Source organism: Grampus griseus (genome assembly GCF_964374135.1).
Source record: "Grampus griseus genome assembly, chromosome: 19".
NCBI classification, from domain to species: Eukaryota; Metazoa; Chordata; class Mammalia; order Artiodactyla; family Delphinidae; genus Grampus; species Grampus griseus.
This window is the reverse complement of record NC_139013.1, coordinates 7,951,187-7,967,937: the sequence shown is the minus strand read 5'-3', so window position 1 is coordinate 7,967,937 and position 16,751 is coordinate 7,951,187. Positions and strand designations below refer to the sequence as shown.

The 16,751-nt window shown below is 49.8% G+C and overlaps 1 protein-coding gene across 3 annotated transcripts; it reads left to right on the top strand.

Moving 5' to 3' along the window:
* The first annotated feature begins 2,373 nt into the window (after nt 1–2,373).
* On the top strand, nt 2,374–10,647 carry LOC309836349 (uncharacterized protein). Of its 3 annotated transcripts, none has more exons than XM_082676321.1 (4): nt 2,374–2,443; nt 4,643–4,841; nt 7,519–7,630; nt 9,103–10,647. In XM_082676321.1, exons 2-4 carry the CDS (start codon nt 4,813–4,815, stop codon nt 9,481–9,483), a joined length of 522 nt encoding a protein of 173 aa, XP_082532447.1. In that variant the 5' UTR covers nt 2,374–2,443; nt 4,643–4,812; the 3' UTR covers nt 9,484–10,647. The 3 variants fall into 3 exon arrangements, with proteins under 3 accessions (XP_082532447.1, XP_082532448.1, XP_082532449.1); XM_082676322.1 differs by having other exon boundaries at nt 2,420–2,566; XM_082676323.1 differs by lacking the exon at nt 2,374–2,443 and adding an exon at nt 2,940–2,996.
* The last annotated feature ends 6,104 nt before the right edge of the window (nt 10,648–16,751 follow it).

The window sequence follows — 16,751 nt, the reverse complement described above, 5'->3', positions numbered from 1 at the left end:
TGGAGTAACTGCAGAGGAACTGAGATGCTCATGGAGGAACGGAGAGTGTGATGGGGGAATCGGTGTGACATAGGCGGTGTTGGGGAGATACTAAGGGATTGGGAGTGTTTTGGTGAATTCATATGTAAAAGGAACCGAGAATTGGGTTTGTACATTTGTACAGTTGTTACAGGATTCTTATAGGGGCTAGTGGAAGCTTGTAGGGAACACTGAGATGTTTTGGGAGAGTGGGGGAATTATAAGAAGAGTTTGATGTTTTGAGGTGTAATGGGAAGTTGTATAGCTATGTTGTCCAATACCCTAGCAGGTAGCCACATGTAGCTAAAGTAAATTAATTAAAGTGAAATATAATTAAAAATTCAGTTCCTCAGTCACACTCACTCCATTTCAAATACTCAATGGCTCCACTGTATTGGACACTGAAGATCTACAACATTTCCATCATCGGAGAAAGTTCTGTTGGCCAGTGCTGATATATAGGGTGAATTGGGATGTTATGGCGAATGTGGAGTTTCCCGGTTCCTAACTGTCCAGCCATATCTCTTATCACTTGCCCTCCTGCCTCACCTACAGCGGGCTCCACCCCGTTCCCCAAACAGGACCAGCTTAATCCAATTTTTGCCCCTGCCGTTCCCTGCCTGGATTGCCCATCCAACTCTGTACCTTTCAGACTTAAATGTCACCTCCCAGAAGAGGATCCCCTGGACAGCCCTATTTAAAGTAGCCACCACCCCATTCCCACCACCATCAACTATTCCATTCCCCTTTCAGAAACTTTATCAGGATCTAAAGTTATCTTGTCCATAATTTGTCATTTAATTGTCCATCTTCCCCACTAGGGGGAGGTCTTGTGCTGTTTACCATGAAAAATTCCAGGGCCCGGAAGTGTGCCTGGCACAGAGGGGACACTCCATAAATTATGTTGATGAAATGCATAGAGGCGATTCAGAATTTGGAAGCAGTGATATTACAGGGGAGATTGGGGGTATTAGAGAAACATATTCATAGTGGAGCTGGGGGACATAGAAGAGGAATAGATACCAGGAATTTAGGTGATAAAAGAGGAACTGGGGCTCAAGGGTTACATTAGAAAACAAATGAGGGGGTGGTAGAGGAGGACTTGGGATGTTCCATGGAATACATTGTTATTTGCAGAATTATTAAACGCCCAGTTCCTCAGTCTCCTCATCTGTAAAATGTAAATAACAGTAGTATCCATCGCATAAGTTTCTTGGAGGAATAACTGAGGTAACACATGGCATGTGTTTGGAAGACTCATCATCAAAATTATTACTGAAGGTGAAGCAGGAGTTGGGATACACAGGGTCCTGCCTCCCTGCCCCACCCCGTCCCCCAACTTGGCCTCATGCACCTGGGAAGAACTCTGGGTTCCAAAACAATGGTTTGAAATCCAGTCTGCTGAAGCACGCCATCTCAGACTATGGGCCTGTGTTTTTGTAGCAACAATTGGCAGGAGACGGGTAGCAGTAACTCTTCTCTGTGTGGATAGTCAAGAACTCTCTTTGGGGCTCCCCTGGTGGCGCAGTGGTTGAGAGTCCGCCTGCCGATGCAGGGGACACGGGTTCGTGCCCCGGTCCGGGAAGATCCCACATGCCACGGGGCGGCTGGGCCCGTGAGCCATGGCCGCTGAGCCTGAGCGTCCGGAGCCTGTGCTCTGCAACGGGAGAGGCCACAACAGTGAGAGGCCCGCGTACCGCAAAAAAAAAAAAAAAAAAAAGAACTCTCTTCATAGCTCCCCATATGGCCCTCTTCACTCATCAACATCCTATGCCTGCCCTCCATGGTGATATTTAATTAGCCCTGAACGACATTGTGCCAGGTGGTTTACCTAGAGGATCACCCCAAACACCCCATTGTGCCCGTTTTCCAGCTGCGGAAATTAAATGAGAGAGGTTCAGGAACTTGCCTAAGGACACAGCAGAGAGGAGGGTAGTTTCCCGCTCAACCTCCGCCCCTGCACTTTTTCAGTGGTTCTCATTTTAGCAGAAAGAGTGCTTGGATGAAGCCATGCACAGCAGGCTCCCAATACGGCTGTCACGCATTTGTTGACGCTCCTTCTCGCTGAACCTCAGTTTCTTCATGTGGAAAATGGGGATAATAGTAACTAACCAAGGCTGTTTTGAGAACTGAAAATAATGTGCTTATACTTAGCCCATGCTAAGTACATCAGTAACTGGATGTTACTATATATCTGCCCTTCCCGTTTCTTTTTGAAAGACTGAAGCAGTGGGTTGACGTTTGAGGGGAATTTGGTGACGCTGCAGAGGGAGTGAAGACTCCCCTTTTCAACCTCCTGAGAAAAACCAGCCACGGTATCCGAAATGCACTACGCATGCGCATTCAGGTGGCCGGAAGCGCCGCTGCCCCGAGTCCTCCAGTAAATGGAGACCCCGGTGAACCGGCAATATACCCGGGCCGAAAGGTGAGGCGGCGAAGTTTGGGAAGATACGGGTCGCATCTGAAAGGCACCGGGGGAGCCAGAGGTCTGGTCAGTCCCTAGTTGAAGGGACTCCCTTCATGCCTCTCCCCGCACACACAGACTCGGGTAATGGTCTCGCCCGATTCCCGTTCCCTTCTGTCACTCCAGGGCATACCAAGTTTCCAGCAGAGGGGTGGGAGGAGCGGGCCTGAGTGAGGAAGGGCCCATTTGGCGGGTGAGATCATTGTCACGGAAGTCAGGAGAAAAATGGGGGGAAGGGGGGAAAGAGGGTCCAAACAGTTGGGAGAAGAGTGGAGAGGCCTTCAGGAGACCCTTGTGTGCAGGGAGCGGGCCCTGGAAGACCTTTGCCAGGGAAAGAAGGCGGGGATCTCTGGATGGGCGAGTTCATTGGGTGGGGAGGTGGGAGGTTCTGATGACGAGTTCATTGTGTGGCCGACTGAGGGGGATGAATGGTTGGGAGAGACCATTGTTTGCATGGGGAGATTTGGGCAGTGCTTGGGAGTGACCTCTGCGTGTATGAATGCGGAGGGTCACGGTGAGTGTGTGCGCGGGTAACAGGTTTGAACTGTGCCTTGAAGCAGGAGTTAGATTCTGACAGAGGCTCTGAGATGTGGGCCAACAACAGGTGCAAACGCCCCATGATGGAAGAGTTAAGGATCCACTTGCAGAAGGAGGGTCTGCCCATTGGAATGTAAGGTCCGTGGGCAAATACATCGAGAGTGATGCTGGAGAGTATGCAGGGGACATATCAAAGGGGACTGGACTGCCAGGCTGAGGGGCCTGACGCTGTCCCACGATCCTGGGGAGCCATGGGAGGGTTGTGAGCAGGACTGGAGCAAGATAAGCTCTGGGTGTAGAAAGACCTGTCTGGGGCTGTGTGGGAGACGGACTGGATCGGGGAGGTTGGAGGTGAGAGGCCAGAGAGGAGGCTGGGGTGATGATCCCGGAGGAGAGGAGAAGACCTGAGCTGGGACTTCCCTGGCGGTCCAGTGGTTAAGACTCCGTGCTTCCACTGCAAGGGATGAGGGTTCGATCCCTGGTCAGGGAACTAAGATCCCACATGCGTGTGGCGCAGCCAAAAAACAAACAAACAAAAAAAGACCTGAGCTGTGGCAGGGGCCATGGGGACAGAGGGCAGAATAAAAGGCAGAAAACGTGGGAAGGTTGGGAGACTGACAGATCAGGGAGGGGGTAGGAAGGAGGAGGACGGAGGAATGAGAACTCCCTGGGAACCTGACCCAGCGACTGGGTGGCAGTGAGGCTGCTGGGACAGTGATGGGCACAGATGGGGACCCCAGGAGGAGGGGTGTGCTTGGAGGAGGACTCTGAGGTCTGCACAGATGTCATGAGTGTGAGGGGTCTGCAGGTCATCCAGGGGGCTTGGAAGTGAGGTTCCGGTGCTGTCAGCTGTGGTTGGCCCTGGGTACTGTGAGGCTCATTGGGCTATCTGGGGAGAGGGAAGTGAAGTGAGGAAGACAAAGGTTCAGTCCAAGAGGCCATATTGTGAAGGGCCTTGAATGCCAGGTTGAGGGGCTCAATTTTTTTTTTTTTTTCTTTTTTAAAGATTTATTTATTTTTGGCTGCATCTGGTCTTAGTTGCAGCGCCTGGGCTCTTCGCTGTGGTGCACGGGCTTCTCTGTAGTTGTGGTATGCGGGTTTTCTCTTCTCTAGTTGAGGCACGCGGGCTTAGTTGCCCCGCGGCATGTGTGACCTCAGTTCCCCGACCAGGGATCGAACCGGGCGTCCCCTGCTTTGTAAGGTGGATTCCTTACCACTGGACCACCAGGGAAGTCCCGAAGGGCTCATTTTTCTACTGGGGGTTCTGGGGAGCCATGGGAGGAAAGTGAGCAGGGAAGAGGCAAGAGCAGCTCTGGAGGCCAGAAAGCCTCCTCTAGGGCCACGTGGGGGATGGACTGGAGAGGGGAGACTGGAGGCAAGGAGGCCTGGAGGAGGCTGGGTGAGGACACGCATGAGCTGCTTTCAGGGCTATGGGGTTGGAGAGTACAGTGTGTAGCTGTTGGTGGAGGCCATGGGAATATCTGCCGTCCCTCCGAGGAGGGTCTTGGAGAGAGAGGGCCTCCCTGGGCCCCCAGGGCAGATGAGACTTTGGAGGAGACCTCTCTCCCAACTCCAGCAGCTTAGAGAAAACCCTCACTGTCACCTCTCTTCTCTCTTCCTCAGCCCCCTTGGAGCTGACCAACGGCAGCCCCACCTCACCCTCACTTCAGCCTCCAGAGCCAGGGACTGGGTCTGGGACAGACCGCACCCAATGAAGGCGGGAGGTGGAGAAGCGGGTCCTGGAGACCCCCCAGACTTTCTGGGATTCAGTCCATCTCAACTGAGGATACACCATGAGGAGCCTGAGGTCCCAGAAGAAGAGGTGAGCCCCCCGACGCCCACCCACCCCAGGAGTCAGGTCTCAGCAGGAATAGAGATTTAGGCAGCTGTGAATTTGATTCCCAGATCTATTGCTTCCTGGCTTTGTGTCTTGGCCCATGGACACGCTGCTCTGAGCCTTAGTTTCTGCTTCTGTGAGAATGAAACCTTCCCTGTTGTGGGGATGCCAGGAGATGGTGTCCGATTCAGAGCACAATGAATGTATTCATTATTTCTGTACCTAGAACAGTGATGGATGTATGATTGTGCTGGATCTCAAACTTGAGAGCCATTGGAGAAAATGAGGGCTCCCTCGCTCCCTCCTCCGTGTACCTCTTTCAGGTCTTTGCTTCAGTGTCGCCTTCTCAGCGGGCCTCCCCAGGCCATCCCCTTTAACGTGGCATTCCCATCCCACCCCAGGCATTTCCTATCCCCTTTCCCTCCTTTACTTCTCAGGCTTTCATGAAACGTTTGCCTTCAAGCTAGTCTTCATAAAAAGCCCTAACTCTAGGGCTTCCCTGGTGGCGCAGTGGTTAAGAATCCGCCTGCCAATGCATGGGTCCCCATCTATCCAATGAAGGTTCATTATTACAAGGGTATGATATTGTGGGTTCAAATCCCACCTCTGCCTCTTACCAGCCCTATGATCTGATCCGGATATTTCTTAACTTCTGAGCCTCAGTTTTGTCGTCTGTCAGATGGGGATTATAAAAGTCCTCACCTCATAGAGTGAGTTCAGGGAGTTAATACACACAAATTGCTCAGAACAGTGCCTACACCCTCTAAGTATCAAATAAATATTAGCTAATAAGGTTATCTCTAACACCATCCCCAAATTCACAGATGAGTATGGGTTTGTGAGGGCTGCTTTAGTGTTACTTTCCAGATTCAAATCTTGACTCTTCCACTCCCAAGCTCTGTGACCTCGGGCAAGTGACTCACCTTCTCTGAGCTTCAGTCTCCCTGCAGAAGACTGGGTTATTGTGAGCACTCAGTCTGGTGCCTAGTATCCAGAAGGCGCTGCATAAACGCCAAATAAAAGGTGGTTTTTTTTTAGCTGTGTCCCCTCTGTGGGGTCTTGGCTGCCAATGGCACGTATTGGTTTCCCATGAAACCAATTACCACAAATCTGGTGACGTAAAACTACAGACATTTATTCACTTACAGTCTGGAGATCAGAAGTTCAAAATGAATTTCACTGAGCCATAATCGAGGTGTCAGCAGGGCTGTGCTCCCTCGGAGACGTTAGAGGAGAAACCATTTCCTTGCCTTTTCTATCTTCTAGAGCTGCATTCCTTACCTCCTGATCCCTTCTTCCATCTTCACAGCCAGCAGCTTAGTATTTTGGTTCAGTAGTCACATCACCTTCTTCTTCTGCATCAAATCTCCCTTTGCTTCCCTCTTATAAGGAGACTTATGATTACATTCACAGTCACCCAGATAATCCAGGATAATCTCCCCATCTGAAGATTCTGAATTTAATCACATCTGCAAAGTCCCTATTACCATTTAGGCAACATTCACAAGTTCTAGATATTTAGGACCAGGATATATTTAGAGGCCATTATTCAGCCTACCATATGACAGAAAACCCCAACTCAAACTTGCTTAAGCAACGAAAGGTAATATATTGCCTCACCTAACCAAAGAGTGGAGGAAAGGATGCTTCAGGTGAAGCTAGATCTAGGTGCTGTCTAGATCTAGGAAGCTGTCTCTCTCTTTTCTTGGGACCGTTTTCCTCTATGGATATTTCATTGCCAGGTTGACTCTTCCCACAGGGTGCAAAAGATGGACACAGGCAGTGCCAGGCTCCCATCCAAAGATAAGTGCTATGGAGAAAAGTAAAGCCAGGAAGCAGGTAGGAAGCATCGGAGGGGTAGCATGAGTTTCGATTTCAGATAGAGTGGTAAGGAGAGGCCTCAGGGAAAAGTGACATTGGACCAAAGACCTGACCAAGGTGAGGGAGGAACTGTGCATCTGTGGAGGGGAAGAGGGTTCCAGGCACCAAGTCCATTGAGGAGGCCTTGAGTGTGGCCAGAGCCTAGTGAGCCAGAGGAGAAGGCAAGAGATGAGGTCAAGGAGGGGACACAGGCGGGTCATGCAGGGCCTCCTGGGTCGTGAGGACTTGGGCTTTTCCCTGAGTTAGAGGGGAACCAGGGGAGGCCTCTGAGCTGACTTAGGTGTTAACCGGCGCCTTCTGGCGGCTGCGTGGGGAACAGACCTGAGGGGTGGACGGCTGAGGCAGGGAACCCAGGGAAGAGACCACAGCAATAGCCCGGGAGAGAGATGATTTTGGCTCACAGGAGGGTGCTGGCTGTGGAGATGGTGCGAAGTGGCCCGATTCTGCCTGTATTTTCAAGTTAGAGCCAACAGGCTTGATGAGAGATTAGATGAAGGTGTGTGAAAAAGGGGTGTCAGGTTTTTGCCCCGAGCACTTGGAAGGAAAGAAGGAGCTGCCTTTTCCTGAAATGAAGGCGTCAGGAGGGACGGGACGGGGGGGGGGAGGGGGGAGTAGAATTTCAATCTTAACCCATTTAATCCGCATTGCCGCTCCAGGAGGGCGGTCCCGTTATCTGCCCATTTTACAGATGAGGCGGCTGCAGCCCCAAATCCACAGTCATGTCTGGGCAGGGGTGGGATGGGGGGATGACCCGAGGACTAAGCCCATTCTTCTCTTCCAGGCGCGCGGAGGAGACGAGGCGGAGGCTCCGGCCCTGGTGCAGCTCATCGACGAGCACGGGACGTACTCGACTGCGCGCCTGGTTCCCGACGTTTCTGCGGAGGAGCGCTCAGGTAAGGAGGAGCCAGGCTCGCTTCGCAGCGGCTCCGAGGGCCGGGAGGGGCTGGCGCGGCCCAGGCAGTTCAGCTGCGCGGCCTGCGGGAGGGCCTTCAAGCGCGCGTGGGAGCTGCTGAGCCACGAGGTGGTGCACACGGCGGCGCGGCCCTTTCGCTGCGGCCTGTGTGCGGCCGCCTTCAAACGCCACTCGGACTGCAAGGGCCACCGGCCGGTGCACAGCGACGAGCGGCCGCACGGTTGCGATGCCTGCGGCAAGCGCTTCAAGCGAGCCAGCAACCTGCAGGTGCGGAGAGGGGGGCGGAGCCGACGAGAGGCTGGGGTACGCGAAAGGGGCAGGGGAGAGCAGTGGACCCGAGGTGGGCGGGGCCTGCTGCGAGGGGCGGGGCCTGCGGGGAAAAGGCAGGGCAAGGCAATGGACCTAAGGTAGGGCCAGGTATGAAGGGAGGGGTGGAGGTTTCTGGGACCAGGTTGAACAGGGCCTTGGACTGGGGGTGAGCGGGAGCCGGTGGGGAGAGGCAGAGCCCACCGGAAGAGGGAGAGCAGAGCTGGGCCTGAAGGGAAAGTGGGCGGGGTGACCAGGAGGCCGAGGCGGGGAGGGGTTAAATGTATGTGGAGGTGAGCTAGAAGGTAGCAGAATCCGAGGAAAGAAGTGAGGGGAGAGGCTCAGAGAAAGTGGTCTTGGCACTCAGGGAGGTAGCAGCTGGGATGATCATGAGATGATGGGAAATCGGGGGTGGGTTTTCGAGGAAGGTAAGAAGGAGATAGGGGTCAGATTTGGAGGAGAAGGTACTGGAAAGGGAGGCTTCCATGGCTGGGGAGGGGTGGGGAGGCGGGAGGTGTGTTGAGGGCCATGATGGGAGGAAAGGAGAGGCTGGGAGTTAGCCTGGAGGCAGCCCAGCTCTCAGAGCTACCCTGGATCTCTCCTGCTACTGGATGCTGCCGTGACCCTCTCCTGCTGCCCCTTCTTGTGTGGCCAAGGGGACAAGAGAGCCTGGGATTCCCTACCCAAGGGGCCCAAAGGCTGCTTCCAGGGCTCTCTGGATCCACCATCCCCAGGGTGCACTTTGCCCCACCTGTGTGCACAACCTCTAGGCTGGACGGGTGGAAGGGAGGCTTGGACTGGGCTGTCCTTCTGTGGGTGCGATATCCCCCGAGGCCTGGGAAACCCCCGCCAGCTCTCCTGAGCCACCAAGTTCTAGTGTGGAACTCTGAGGGTTCCAAAGAATATAAATTTGAACCTGGCCTTCCGGGTCATTGTGAAGGTCTATTTGTCAGAGGGGGGAGGAAGAACGTATTTTATTTAATAGTTTGGTTTGTAATTTTAAAAATTTTAGACAATTGGTATGTGTATCTTCATTTGGTCTCTTTCTCAGAGACCTGCAAGGAGTAGGGGTGAATCTACCTGGAGAGGCATGTCCTGCAGAGGTGAGCCACTGTTCCTCACTCCCGGTGCTGTCCTCTTCCCCAGGAGCACCGCCGCCTCCACATGGGCGAGCGCCCCTTCCCCTGCCCGTCCTGCCCGAAGCGCTTCAAGACCCCCTACAAGCTGCACCGCCACGAGCCTCTGCACACCCCTTCGTGGCCCTTCCCCTGCCGGGACTGCAGCAAGGCCTTCGCGGCCGGGCCGGCCCTGCTTCTGCACCGGCGGCAGCACTGTGAGAACAAGCCGCGCTCCTGCAGGGTGTGCAGCAAGCGCTTCACCCACCGCCACAGGCTGCGGGTGCACAAGCGTGTGCATATGGGCGATCGGCCCTTCGTCTGCCCGCTGTGCACCAAGGCCTTCAAGCAGTCCAACGCGCTGGCCTCTCACCTCCGCGTGCATTCGGTCGAGCGGCCCTACCCTAGCTAGGTGGCTAGCTGCTGCCATCCTGGACAGCACAGGTCTAAGGTATGAAGGCATGAAGGGTGCCCGGTCGTGGCTGTGACATTTGAAGAATTGCCACTGATGCCCATGTAAGCCACTTACTATACTTAATATTCTTGAGAAGGACTTTGCAGAGGGCCTTTAACAAAACCTTTTTTTTTTTTTTCCCCTGCAAAGCCAAGACGAAAGTTTATAAATCTCATTCCAGGGTAGCAAGTGCACATACCCAACCGAGCACACTGGTTATGTGGTATAAATGTACATGGTAATAACTTTAATCAAATCAGAGCTGCTACCATGTATAACCTGTTAGGTGGCCCTGTAGCTGTGTCAGTGTTCCTCATTTACTAAAATGTCAATGTGGTAATGAGGTCATCTGGTGGTGAGGATGTCCCATTGGTGGCTTGTGGCATAAAGAATATGAGGGTAGCCACAAATGCAGGTAGGAGCTGTAGGAGCCTTTCTTGAATGTGAGCGCTTCTGGGTCCTCCTCCACCACCTGTACGTAGACCTTTGGTACTAAGGCCTTGCTGGTGACTCTTGTCAAATTTAAAGAAGTTCACAGATGGATGGATAACTGTTCACTGTGGACACCCTGGGTTATGTCCTTGCAGGCATAGCACAGCAAAACCATTGGTGCTGAGATCTTCTAGTTGGTGGTGTATGGCGTTTTAGGAACAATCATTTTGCCAGACATGGGCGTGACCTGCACTTCAGGTGGGCGTCCCATCTCTGTTGGCTGCTTCTTGGTCCCCATCTGTCAGATCAACTTGTAATGGTTGGAGGCCTTTCCACAGCATCCACAGTGTTCCCTTCAACCCTAGCATCAGCTCCATGAGCCCTACCTTTGGATGGACGTCCACTCTCATAGACCTTGCCTTGCAGGTGGCTGGAAGTGTGATAAGATAGCTTATGGGATGGTGGCCACAGTGGTGTCCACAATATCTGAGTCGTCCCATCCCAGCTCTGAGATCAGCTCTGCAGACAGTATTTTTTTAAGCCAGTAATAGCCCAGGTATCATGCAGCTGATTCCAAAGATGTCCCTTGGGTGCTGAAGAGGTCCCCTGGGTACTGAAGGTGTCCCCTGGGTGCTAAAGATGTCCCCTGAGTGGTTTGTGGGATTTTTCAGAACATCAGTATTGCCTCCCACCCACCCACACCCTACTCTCAGCCCTTCACAGATGTGCTCTCTGAAGAGAGAGCTGAACTTACGGACAAAGTTCAGCCCAAGGAAGTATGTTGCGGTCACTGGGGCTGTGATCTTGGTGATTTGGGACATTCCCAGAGCGCCTTCAACTCTCTTCTCCCACCTCTTGGTCTGGCCTCAGCTCCATGGATTCTCACCTTCTGAATGCTGTTTCTTTCAAGTCCCCAGCTTCACCTCCATAATGTGTTAGAGGTCCGGTCCCGTCCCGTCGTACCCCCCCACCCCCCACCCCACCCCCACCCCCGCTCTGGGAATTTATGTGAACGCTTAATAGCATTAGGGGAGGAGCTAGGGATTTGCCTGGGAGGCATCATAAGGTGGGTCCTATCCATGTGGCATCACAGTTTAAGGTCAAGTCCTTAAAGGTCTTAGTCCTCCCCTCCCTAATATGCAGCTGTGCCTTTGACAGGCTTGCATTTTAAATTTTATCAAATGTCTTATTGGCATCTATTAAGATGATTCTGATTTTTCTCATTTGACCTAATAATATGATAAACTATAGTACATTAAAAAGAGCAGAAATATCCTTATATTCCTAGAATAAATCTCACCTGCTTATAGTATCCTCTGTTTTAATGATTTCTCTTCACCAATATTTTATTTAAGCATCTAAATTCATAAGTGAGGACTTCCCTGGTGGCGCAGTGGTTAAGAATCCGCCTGCCAATGCAGGGGACATGGGTTCGAGCCCTGGTCTGGGAAGATCCCACATGCCGTGGAGCAACTAAGCCCGTGCGCTGCAACTACTGAGCCTACGCTATAGATCCTGCAAGCCACAACTACTGAAGCCCATGCGCCCAGAGCCTGTGGTCTACAACAGGAGAAGCCACCGCAATGAGAAGCCCGCGCACCGCAACAAAGACCCAATGCAGCCAAAAATAAATAAATAAATAGATAGATAGTTAGATAAATAAATAGATAAATAAATAAAATAAAAAGCAGAAACCTGTCCTGGGGGAAGATATGTGGTACATTTACAGTCATTTTATCTATAACGTCAGACTTAAAACTAAAACTTCATCAGCAGGGGTAGAAGCAGAAAATTTGATAAATAATTAGAAAAAAAAAAAACTGATGATGGAAAGAGATCAATATATTACCCAGATTGGAATGAGCAGGGAACACTTCAAATTAACTGTGGCTAAGCTGCTAAAGACAATAGGGAAGATCAAAAAGCAGATGAAATAAGGGCACATTTCAACAGAGAATTGGAATCTAGACAAGAATCAAATCAAGATTTTGGGCAAATGCAAAATGTGAAACTAAAGTTAATTGAATAGGTTTAATTGTATACTGGGTCCTGAATAAGATGATAAGATGGGACTCATGAATACAATGACAGGTCAATAGGAAATTGCCAAATGGAAGCATGGAGAGCAATTGAAAAACAAAACAAAACAAAAAAACACACAGAAGAGAATAAATGATAAAAGATATAAGGAACATATATATATATATGAATATAAGCCATACATACATATAACTTAAGTACCAAAATGAGAGGAGAAACACATTGAGGGAGAAGCAAAATTTGAAGTAATAATGGCTAAGAATTGTCCAAAACTGATGAAAGACATTAACTCAAAGATTCAAGAAACTCAGCAAAATCCAAACTGGAAATACACAAAGAAAACCACACCTGGGCACATCATAGTCAAACTGTTGAAAATCAAAGCAAGGACTAAATTTTTAAAGAAGCCAGAGGACATTCAGGTTTGTTTCCATGTCTCGGCTATTGTGGATAATGCTGCAATGTACATGGGAGAGCAAGTATCTCTTCAAGATTCTGATTTTAATTCCTTTGGAGAAATACCCAGAGGTGGGATTGCTGGATCATATGGTATTGGGTTGGCCAAAAGGTTCATTTGGGTTTTTCCATAAGATGTTACAGAACAATAGTTCTGTTTTTAGTTTTCTGAGAACCTTCCATACTGTTTTCCAAAATGACTGTCCCAATTTGCGTTTCCACTAATAGTGCACAAAGGTCCCTTTTTTCCATACCTGGTTTTGATTTGCATTTCCCTGATAATTAGTGATGTTGAGAATGTTTTCATATACCTGTTGGCCATTTGTGTATCTTCTTTGGAAAAAAATGCCTATTTAGGTTCTTTGCCCTTTTTAAATCAGTTTTTTCTTTCTTTCTTTTGCTATTGAGTTGTATGATTTCCTCTGATATTTTAGAAATTAATATGCATACATAAAATTAATCCAGCTATTCACATACACTTGGTACAATTTAATGTATGGCTGTTACATCTCAATCAAAAGAAGGAAATGCAATGGACTTGTGCTAGCCCACTGGATAGACTAGTGACCTAACCTTTGGCCAGTCCCTTCTTTGTCGTGAATAGTATTTTCTTCAGAGAGGTGTTTTTCATAGATCAAAGAATCCTTAGGAAGTCTAACAAAATAAGTAGTTTACCTGTCCTGGAAGAGTGCCATTTGTCAAAGTTCATTAAGTGTTTGTTGGTTTGTTTTAAGTTTTCTTTTTTTTTTCTTTTTTTTTTTTTTTTTTGCGGTACGCGGGCCTCTCACTGTTGTGGCCTCTCCCGTTGCGGAGCACAGGCTCCGGACGCGCAGGTTCAGCGGCCATGGATCACGGGCCCAGCCGCTCCACGACATGTGGGATCTTCCCGGACCGGGGCACGAACCCGCGTCGCCTGCATGGGCAGGCGGACTCTCAACCACTGCGCCACCAGGGAAGCCCTGTCAAATGAGAATTTTAAACACTGGGTTTAACAGACAGAGGCCCCTTCTAAGTGCTTTACAATTATTAACTCATTTAATGCTCACGACAACCCTATGAAGTGGGTGCTATTAGTCCCGTTTTGTAGCAGGGGAAACTGAGGCACAGGGAGGCTAAGCAAGCTGCCCAAGGTCACAGCCGGCTGGGGGCGGGCGAGATTCTACCTCGTGCCGTCCTGCACCGGACTAGGTGGGTAGGCTTCCCTATACTGGTGGGGTCTTGAATTTGGGATCTTGTCCGTCCTCCCCCATCAGGATGTGAGCTCTGGCACCTCGCCTGGTGCACACAGGCATTTAATGAACATTGTGGAATCAAGAAGGGATGAGTGGATATCTTAGGCTGGCCACATCCCTTCGTGACCGCCTGCGCCCTCCTGCCGTGCTCTGCTCGGGGAATTCTATTCGTGGTCAAGACGTTTAGTCCCAGTAAACTCGATCGTCGGGGCGAGGGGGGACCCCAAGGAAATCACCAGCTTGGGCTGAGTCAGGACGGAGAAGAATCCGCTCACAGCGGGGCACGGGCGCCACCTGGCGGCGGAGTTCTGCTAAGACAGAGCCGCTGGGAGACCAGGAACGTTTGCTTTGGGTGAAGTGGAATCGACATCTGAAAGGGAGTTGATATCGGGTGTTATTAGTGGGCGGTCGTCTGAAAATCAGTGTATGATGATGGGTGCCATCTACCAGTGGCTTCCAAACTTTTCTGGCCGTGACGCGCAGTAAGAAATCATTTCACATTAACATGGTTTCATCAAATACCACCCTGTACTGCATGATGTTTTTTATTCAACTGTATTCCTATTTTTAAATGTCGGTCAGATCCCCTGATCACACCTCCAGGGATTCCCCCTCTGACTTCAAGGTGAACGGAGCTCAGAGAGGTGAAGACATTTGTCCAAATCCAGACAGGTTGTATGCGACAGTGCCAGTTTCTGCCTCAGTCCTAAAGCACAGAAATCACTAAATGCTCCAAATTTCACTGCTATTGAGTACAATTTAATTTAGTCCTTTCTCCATTTTGCCAGTAAGATTGAGCTGCACTGGTCTGCTGTTTTCTTATTACTGTATAATGTAAATGAATGACATTCCCGAGCTCAGGCTTAAAAAATGCAAGTCTTCTTATGTTACAACATGAATCTGAGACAGCAATAAAGAACCTACATTGAGGTGGCACTCGCAGCATCATTGCCAACACCACTGTCACCATCACCATCGTCACCACGGTCGTCATCATAACCATCACATCCCCTTCTCTGTCACCGTCAGCATCACATCGTGATCATCATCACTGTCACCACCTTCATTCACCATCATCATCGCCATCCCCACTACGGCCATCACCAACATCACCACTGTCACCGCCACAAAAATCACCCCCACTTGAAAGCAGGTAGCAGCCCACACTTTTTGTCTCCTAGCTACAGCCTTGGCCCAGCAAGCCTGCGTCCTCCATCCCTCTCTCCACCCTGAGCCACAGGGGATGTGACTATGACCCCGAGGGTAGTGCTGTCTTACTTGGGAACCAAGAGGATTCTGGGTTTGATTCTCTGACTTTTCTTTAAGTGACCTCAGTTCTCTTCTGAGCTTGTTGCCACAAGGTTGACCATCCATAGATGGTGAGCCCAGCCCCTGGACCAGGGGAGGCTCTGCCCAGTGTAGCTCTAGGACCCTTGAGGTGGCTGAGACTCGGGGTGGGGTGTTTAAGGCTGAACGCCTCCTGCTATAGGGGTTTGAGACCACTTTGGGAGGGGAGACCTGAGGGTGTGGGTTCTCTGTACTCATTGTCCTGTCTTAGGAGAGAAAGAGGAAGTCCCTCTGGGATGGCAAACAGGGCCGGTCGTCATGACTCTTCCCCCCGCCAAGATGAGACTTCCCAGGTCCCAAAGGAGAAAGTGAGAATGACAGCCTAACTTCCAGAAGTCCCATCCTAGGGAGTTGCCATTTCCATCGCCTTCCTGAAATACCCGTTTTTAAATTTCTTGTTCACTGTTATATCCCCAGAGCCTAGTACCCTGTATGGCACATAGTAAGTACTCAATAAATGTTTGTCAAATCAACGGGAAAAGAGATGGAGAGTCCCCCTCCCCTGCAACTGTTAGGGAAGAGATGGGATTCTGCATCATATCGTTAATTCAAAGGATCTGATTTGATACGGTGTGAAGGGGAGAACTTTTACAAAATTATTAACTTTGTACTGTGCACTAAAGAGACTTTGAAAATTAATAATTCATTCCAACATCTCCTGTTCCTTATGAATATTTCTCAGATGTGATTTCAACAAAAATGTGTTCTACCATGCCCCAAACTGTAGGAGTTGTGGTCAGGTCCAGTGACTATTCCCTCCAGAAGAAGGCTTTCACCCTGCTGGGTTGTCTTGATCATTTGCTGCCCTGCTTTTAACATCCTGCCTGTAAACTGAATAAATACAGGTAAGCTTTCTCATTAGATCACAAGATCGATAGCCCTTTCCCTCACGATGGGAAACTAAATCCCATGACTCTGATGGATTAATTATCTTACAAACAGAACTAGTGAGCCCACGTTTGTACTAAATTAGCAAACGGTGCCAGGCCCACCGATGACAACTTCCGGGATGGCTGAGAGTAGAAGGTGGCGACCCCTGCTCGCAGCCCCGACAACACACAGGCGAGAGTCACCTCCAATTTTGTCCCATTTTTTGAGTCCAATTTTGAAGATGGTTTTGTGTTCTTAAAGCATTCTTATAAAGCCTGTGTGTTGAACTGCATTTGTGAGAACAAAATGAGTTCTAGGTCCCTTATTTTTCTTTAATACTTTCTTTCTGTTGTTACTATTTATATTGTTTGTATGTCTTGATAAAAGCTAATTAATCAACGACGTGGTGGGCAATTTGGAGTTTTTTTCTTTCCTGTGCAATGTTGAGGTAGCAAGGTTGACATGCTGCTTTCAGTCCCCTCTCTTGAGATATGAAGAATTCCAAAATATAAATTAAAAAATTTTAAAGGTACACACTGAGATTCTGGGGTTGCTTCTTACTGCAGCATAACCCAGCCTATCCTGACTGATACAGTTTCTGGTTCTCAGTAGAGCCTGAAATGTGCAAGTCTCAAAAAAAAAAAAAAAAAAGTGAGTAAATGAATGAATGGCAGGGAATAGGGACAGGGTCATACATTTTCTCCTGGGCCAAAGGTAGAGGAAACAGCCATGTCTTATGCTCACTCACTCACATATACGCTTGTAACCAGGCTGGGGTAAAAATCAGACTCTGGCCTTTATTTCCTATGGTCACAGTTCATGCTGACCCTGATGTCTTTGCCCCCATCC

Coding starts and splice junctions, on each gene's coding strand:
- LOC309836349 (XM_082676321.1), top strand. CDS start 4,813: ATGAGGAGCCTGAGGTCCCAGAAGAAGAG. Junction 4,842..7,518: donor CTGAGGTCCCAGAAGAAGAG/GTGAGCCCCCCG, acceptor CTTCTCTTCCAG/GCGCGCGGAGGAGACGAGGC. Junction 7,631..9,102: donor TTCTGCGGAGGAGCGCTCAG/GTAAGGAGGAGC, acceptor CCTCTTCCCCAG/GAGCACCGCCGCCTCCACAT.